At 37.3% G+C, this 7,784-nt stretch overlaps 1 protein-coding gene across 1 annotated transcript; it reads left to right on the plus strand.

Moving 5' to 3' along the window:
• Positions 1-1,056: 1,056 nt before the first annotated feature.
• On the plus strand, positions 1,057-3,543 carry LOC306819833 (uncharacterized protein). The gene is made up of 4 exons (XM_079337410.1): positions 1,057-1,191; positions 1,492-1,585; positions 1,687-1,765; positions 2,497-3,543. Exons 3-4 carry the CDS (start codon positions 1,694-1,696, stop codon positions 3,457-3,459), a joined length of 1,035 nt encoding a protein of 344 aa, XP_079193536.1. The 5' UTR covers positions 1,057-1,191; positions 1,492-1,585; positions 1,687-1,693; the 3' UTR covers positions 3,460-3,543.
• The last annotated feature ends 4,241 nt before the right edge of the window (positions 3,544-7,784 follow it).

Genomic DNA, 7,784 nt, shown 5'->3' on the forward strand with positions numbered 1-7,784 from the left:
GCAGGTCTACTTCAATTACACATAAGTTGAAATGTTTTAAGAAATGGCTGAAGAGACAGGCTGTTGTTTGATACATTAATTAATAGATGAGCGATATTGATTTGCTCGTCTAACAGTTGACAAGAAAGATAAAAAGCTTTTAAAACGTTTGAACTTGAATTTTAAGCTTCAACATAATCTGTTTTTATTTACACTATGTTATCTGCTTATTGAGCAAATGTATGTATGTGATCTAAAGTGTCCTCTTATCTCATCATATATTTCTTAGTTTCAGAGCTCCACTGTGTTCTCCATTGACCTGATCTGTGATCCTGCGAAGCAGATTCTCACCAACATTACCTACAAGTCATCTTGTCACAGTGAGTGCAATATCTAATACCGTGCCTCCTTGCAATTACATGTTGAGCTATTTCATATGACTTTCAACAAGTCATGTGTGTATATGCGTGTGTCACTGCAGTTAAGTTGGACCCTCCACAAAAACCAGACATCAACTTTACCACTGTGTCCTGGATTTCACGTGAACTTTCACATCTTGATCTTCATCTTCAGTGGAAACATGAAGACCAGTCATGGAAGGTGTGTTTGCATTTTTTGGCTAGTTAGTACTTTTAATGTGAGATGTCTTCAAATAGAATTTAAAATGCATGCACTTGAACATTTTTCTACCACCTCATTTCTTGTACATAGAGAAAGAATCAATGAATTTAAAAAATCCCCAATTTTTTTTACGGGAAAATACACTTGAACATACTCAGAATTATAATGCTGGCAAACATTTTATAGTACAATCATTAAAACTTGGGGGAAATGAAATTAAGATCATGTTGAACATTGATAACCAATGGTGTCATTACCACTGACCCTGAGGGCTCACATTATTGTAACATGTTACAGAAAATACAATAAAGACTGTTCGTAAGTATGGTCATTAATTTGACCCTGTAGAACAATAAACCATATTTTTCCTTTCTTAGGAGGCTTCAGAGCAGAGAACACAATATCACGAAAAGGGATGTCTTAATATATGCTCCTATAAGCTTGACCAGGATTTGCTGATACCAGACAAGAGGTACGAGGTGCGTGTTCGAATAAAGAGCGTTGACGATGATGTCTACCGTTCAGTTTGGAGTGACTGGAGCCCTTCTGCATCATGGGTGTCACCTAGCAGACCAACAAATCCACCATCAGGTAAAGTCGCCAATACAAAAGCATCTATCTAAATGAAAATGTGTTTTAATTTCTCAAATGGCGATTTTGCTTCATTGTAATTTGTAATAAGACCTGTCAGTTTTTGACATTTCCAGTCTATCCCATCTTATACTGCAGAGCTAGTGCATATATGTCTTATGTTAATTTTATGTTGACATAATGAAATTATTGTCACATATACTTTTTTTTATTTTTTTATCTTATCTCTATCTTTATTTGGGGTTTATACCTTGTGTCTACCTGTTTACTGATTTAAGATGCTCTGTACTTTGTTTATAGATGGCTCTGGGGTTATCATTAGCATTGTTGCATGCTCAGTAGTGACTGCTTTGCTCCTGGCTGTCATATATTTGAAACGTAACAAAACCATCTGGTGAGCAGAATTTGTGTCACACGTGATGACAAATATTACATTTGAGGCCAAATATTTTCATTTCACTGACTTTTCTGAAACTCTATGTATTTTTCTTACAGGATCTATATGGTCACAAAAATCAAAGGTCAGCCCATACCAAACCCAGAGAAATCCTTCCTAAAAGATGTACATTTTCAAGTAAGTCCATTAAGTCTTCTTTTTTTGATGTTTAAAGTCTTAAGAGTGGAATGGTTGATTGCAGAATTTTAATTGTTGCCCCCACATAAACATCACAAAACTCAAGTCTGCGAGAGCAAACTCAAAACACATGAGCTATTTTGACTCAGCAAACATTGAGAATACTTTCATACTTAAACATCGTACTCATGTCCAGACAGGAGACATCAGAGCATCAGTACCTCATCTATTAGGTCCCTTTCAGGTTATCAAGCCTATATGTCTGCTTTAGCTACAGTAGTCATCTTTCTGATTCAGAGAGTTTTTTTAGTGAACTTTTCAAAGACAACATCAGAATGTCAGTGCAAAACCATAGAGCAAGATTTATACCTTTTGTAGGCTGGGTAATTACTTACAAGAAAACATGTTCATTATTCAAAAGATTTACCATCTCTGAACTCCTCAAACTCAACCTACCAGCATAATTGTTTTATTGAGTTATACATTCTGCAGGCATCCTCTTGTCACTTGATATTTTCATGCATTCATATATTTCTATGTTTTATGTACTGGTGTCTGTATGCCTGCATTGTGTTTGTTTTTTAAGCAAGAGAGGAACAAAGAACAAAAAAACTTGGGTTGATGTGCAGTTTATGTAGTTTTCACGATCCTCTATGGCAGATTTAATTTTGTGTGTTATTTTAACCTTTTCAATCATTTCTGTCTCTCCCTCCCCTTCGACTCTCCAACAGAATCATCTGAGCACTCACGTCCCCATCTTCTTTAATCCCCTGAAAATCGCAACTTTAGAGATCACCTCCCCTGTTAATGTTGTCGCACACTGCAGGCCAGAGGTGGAACTTCCTGAGAAAAGGAGCAGCAAAAGTAGCAATGAGTTATCCAGTTCCAATTTCTCCAACCCGAGTTATGCCCATTTGTGTCCTCCTTCTGCTCCTTCTGCCTCCTTGCTTACTACTGGGAATCTGGAGCCCTGTGCTGCTGATACACCTTATGGGCCAGTTTGTAGCAAAAATGAGGTCAAAGACACAGAACGGGAAAAGGTGAACAAGGTGGCGATCTTAGAATTGCTCTCAAAAGGTAGCAACGAAAAAGGTCTTGTGCCGGTAATGTCTGACTACGAGAAAATAGAGAAACTCCAGGTTGAGCGCTCAAGGTTACAGAGCCTAGATTCAGGTGTGTGCAGCAGCGAGGAGGTCAGTCAGGAAAGCCTTGAAGCAGATAGTATCAATGTGACTGAAAATAATGATGGACAAGTACAGAGGGAGACGGGAAAAGCAAAGGAACATATTTTTCAGGAGCTGTTTGGAGGAGCTGGAGATATTTTTAGAAAAGGCTCCATTCAGGTTTGTTCTGATTATGAGCCTGCTCAAAATCTACAACTTGCCAGCCCTGAGCTCCAAAGCCTTGATCTGGGTGTTAGCGAGGGCGATGGGCAGTTTAGTCATGGAGAGAGCTTCGAGAATGCTGACAAACCCACTGAATCAACCAACCTCTTGTTTCCGCTTTCGTCTAGTATCTTATCATGCGACTCATCCATCACGCCTCTGTCATTGAACTCGGCTGGACAAGCTTTGAGTCCTGCCCTGCAACCTCTGCAATGCAATATACTTCAGAGACTTGCTTTAATGTCAACCAGCAGGTCTGCAGAGCCCTCTGGTGATGGATACAGGCCAGTAGGACAAGAACAGAGCTAAAAATGAATAATGGGTAGGTCTTTCTCCCTGAGGAAGCTTTCTCGTGAATGTTAGATTATTATATGTTATGTGAACTCATGATTGCTGGACAGTCAAAGGGATAGATCAGCCGTTAGCATTAAGCTTTGTATTATTAGAAACCTGGTTGTTCCTCCCAACTTGAAAGGGAATGATCCTTTACCCAAAGGACTGGACTCCACTCAAACGTTTCTGTTTAGTTCCTTTATTTTGAAGTTTAGTCTAGCCTTCAGCCACTTCAATTCAGGCTCAATTTAGGTTTGGTTTTGGTGAAAACCTTGGAAACAAAAGAAAATACAAACAAATGTTTGTATGACATTAAACGAACACAACTTCCACATTTCAAATGAAGCACATGCTAGACTAATTTGAACAGTTTAATATTCTATTTATCAGTTTTTATCACACCTGTGCAAAGTAAAGGAAACCTCTTTATTAACGTCACCCGTGACAACAATATCAAATCATTAATCAATCAGTTAACTTAGTCCGTCATTTACCCTGCATGCTTCAGCAACAGTTTACAAACAGCGCTTTCTAAATGAAATTGATATCACAGTAAAGCATAAACAAACTGTCTTTCAAAGCGCTTATCGTCTTCCTCTTTGGTATCTTTCATCACAATTTTTTAAACGGACAAAACTCCAATTTGAATTGCCACTGGTTGTGGGTTTGAGTGGTCATGCATCCTGCCCTCATTTTCCCCAGAGACAGGAAAGCGCTGTAATTCTTTTCTAACAAGGAGCCTCCGGTGACGCAAAAGTCATCATTTTGCATCATCGGAGGCAGCTTTGATTAGAGAGGGTGTAACCATATTGCTAGTTCCTCATGATTTGGACTTGCTGTTGCTACAGATCCATTCCTGCAAAAATCAAAAAGAAAAGTCTGCCGTCTTTCTCGGAAGCTATGCTAACAGGCTCTGTATACAAAGCTGAAAGCAACGGACAATGGCGAAAAATGTATGTTTCAACTTCAAACTGAAATGGTTGAAGGGGATTTTGAAGGTCTTGTCCTCGAATCGGATGTTTGTGGCTATCTTTACGAGCCGCAATATAGTGGGGAGCAGAGGTGTATTGAGGACAAGGAGGCAGTTACTGCAGACAGCAGGTCTTGTGCCTGCAGCATCCAAGGCACATGTCGGTGTTCTGTTTGCTGAATTTGTGAGATGCTGGTTCCTTCTGAAATTTCGGAATCAGTAGAGTAAACGGCCATATGTGTTGTTGAAATAGGGTCTTTTTCAAACCAGCCACCAAACCCTCTCCCTACCCACTAACCCTCTGTTTGCATCCACATGGAAAGCCCGCCGTATTAAGTCTGTCCCAAACCAATTAGCCGGGGGTGGTAGTGGGTTATAAAACCCTCTACCAGTGAATCTGCACCAATGGCAACTCCCCCCCCCCCCCCCCCCCCCTTTCAGCTACAACGCCTATTATGTCCATATAAGAAGCAACCTATACAAATGTAAGTTCTGTGCAAGCGCCTGTACAAAGACTGCTCCGACTAAGATTACATTTTATATTGCCATACAGATGTTAACAACTTCAAATGTATATTGTATTGAGGACCAAATATAGGCTTACTCTTCTTTCTTCCTTGAGCTGAGGTGGTTTTTTATTGAAAAGTGTTTTAACAGGGACAACAGGTTGCAAAAACAAAAGAATTTATATATCTATACAATACATTATGTTGCAGACAACTTGTCACCGTTAATATTTATTTCTCATTTTTCTACCTTTTATGTCTTTGTAAAATCTATCAAGAAGGCACCAACTTCAAGATTTATTTCACATTTATACTATGTATTGGTCACAATTTCAATACAGATTCATGTTCCAATGGGTGAACTCCCTTCAAATCTTCTTATTGTGAGATAGCATAGACAAAGCTTGTGTAAGTCTCATACTTATATAAGAGAGAAGTCTTAAAGTGAACAATTCTTTGGTTTATAAGCTGAAGTTAAAATGTATTTTTACAAGTTATTTCAGTTTGTGTGTTTTTTAAAAATGTTTTTATATTTCAACAATGTCAGAATGTTGTAGTAAAAGCCTTGACAATTATTCATTTAGTTCATTTGTTTTCCCTAGTTTATTCCATTTTTTTCATGTGGGTTTGTATTGTTATTGTCGCTTTACCTTCACTCTTGATGTGAGAGTTGAGCAGAGGTAATACTTTGAATATTACCAACAATCGTCCCTTTATTTTTATGTTTGTTCTGTACAGCACTTTGACCTGAAAGCGCTTTAAAAAATAAATGTATTATTATTATTTAGGGGGTGCTAATGTAAAAATAAAATAAGTCTATTTCAAAATGCTGATGTAATAATGTAATAAATAGCTTCCTCCACATTCTGAAATACTTGCTTTTGGTTCTTATTGCTTCACACTTTGGCTGTTTTTTTTTTTTTAGAGAAATTATATAGTATACTTTAAAAACAGGGCCTCTTAACAAGGATGTACCAACGAACAGATTATTGCGTACAGGTACTATCTTTTGTTACTGCTTGGAGGTGGAAAAAGCTACACTACCAAATCTTGGCCTATTATTTTTAGGCAGATATATATTAAACTATTGTAAACATGTAAAATCCATCATGTTAAATCAAGAACTATGTGGATGACCCATGTAAAAATGTAAACAAACAGGAGCAACTTCTAGTTAGACAATTAGAGACTAGAAAATGTCTTGTCGTGACTGTGTTCTTTGGTATGGTGGTGTTATTGCAGGTTAAAGACTAAACTTAACTAATCATAGGAAAATACGTTAACAATACTGTTTTTAAAGAAATTCATAAATTAATAACCCACAGGGTCTCCTGGAGACGTTTTCGCACGTCTTTGCTTTTTACTTCCGCATTCGGCTGTGACGTAACATAAAGGAGTCCCGCTGAATCCCCGTCTGTTTAACATAGAAAATCATGGATCCGAGTGTCACTCCCGTCAATAAAGAGGAAGAAAATATGTATTCCTTTACATATAATGGTCCACTGGCTTATTATTCTGAACTTGTTAGATGTGATAGAGAGCAGAAACAGGCAGGATTAGAGGAATAACGGCCTCAGGAGAGAAGAGAAGTTGTGGTGTGAGGAGAGATCCGGAGCAGGCGTCCTGCTGAGTGACAGGTGTCAGCTAGCGATATATGGGCGAGTGCTGTGTTCACATCAGCAGATGTAAAGTTTGTAATCACATTCAATCAATTAAAAAACTATTTGTAGAAGGTGCAAGTGCCGATCATTCACCTTTACACTGTATGGGAGTTGCTCGTAAAAACGGCAAATCTGTACAACGTATTACGGTGCCGCGCTGTGTTAAACACCCAGAGATTTAAATCATTAATAAGGAAACGCTTTTGTGTCTGATGCCGAAATATTCAACGTGTCTGTTCATCGTTTCTGAGGTTGTGGTAATAATTGACCAAAAAACACTTTGAACAATCAAGCCACTTACACTATGCACCCGAATGTGCGCCGCGCAAATTACAAACTATGGCAGGGAGGCATCCTGTCTATTCTCACTCACTACCACGTATCATTACACCTCTTTAATCATGTTTTAGCCTGTTTTTTTGTGCTTTAATTCTTTTATGCTGCCTTCTAAATGTTTGTTTGTAAAGTGTTTCATGCTCTCGGTGCAATAAAAGTTCCCCCAGGGGCAATAAAGGCTTCATTCATTCATTCATACACATACGCATAAAGCCGATCAAAGCAGAGTGACAGAAGACGACTTCCTTATGTTACGTCATATGACGCGTTTTTGGAAAAAAAGGCAGTTCTAAACAGCTATGCTAAAACAGCCACTTTCTCCTCTAAATTAGAGCACTTATGTTTTTAAGAATATACAGAAAATTGATGTACTTATTCTACAGCCCTTATCTGACAACATGAAGTGTTAATCTCAACTTTTTAACCTGCAATATGCTCTTTAATAAACTATTAATAAACCATGTATAGACATTTATAGACATTTAATACACTTTTCAGTAACTATTAATAAACCATTTATAAACCAATAAGTAACCATTAATAATCCATTAATAAACCATTAAGTAACATTAATAAACCACTAAGTAACTTTAAAACCATTAAGTAACCATTAATAATCTATTAATAAACCATTAAGTAACATTAATAAACCACTAAGTAACTTTAAAACCATTAAGTAACCATTAATAATCTATTAATAAACCATTAAGTAACCATTAATAAACTATTAATAATCTAATAGACCATTTATAAACCATTAATAAACCATTAATAATCTATAGACCATTTATAGACCATTTATAAACCATTAATAAACCATAAATTAAC

This window comes from Symphodus melops (assembly GCF_947650265.1).
Source record: "Symphodus melops genome assembly, chromosome: 2".
Taxonomy (NCBI): domain Eukaryota; kingdom Metazoa; phylum Chordata; class Actinopteri; order Labriformes; family Labridae; genus Symphodus; species Symphodus melops.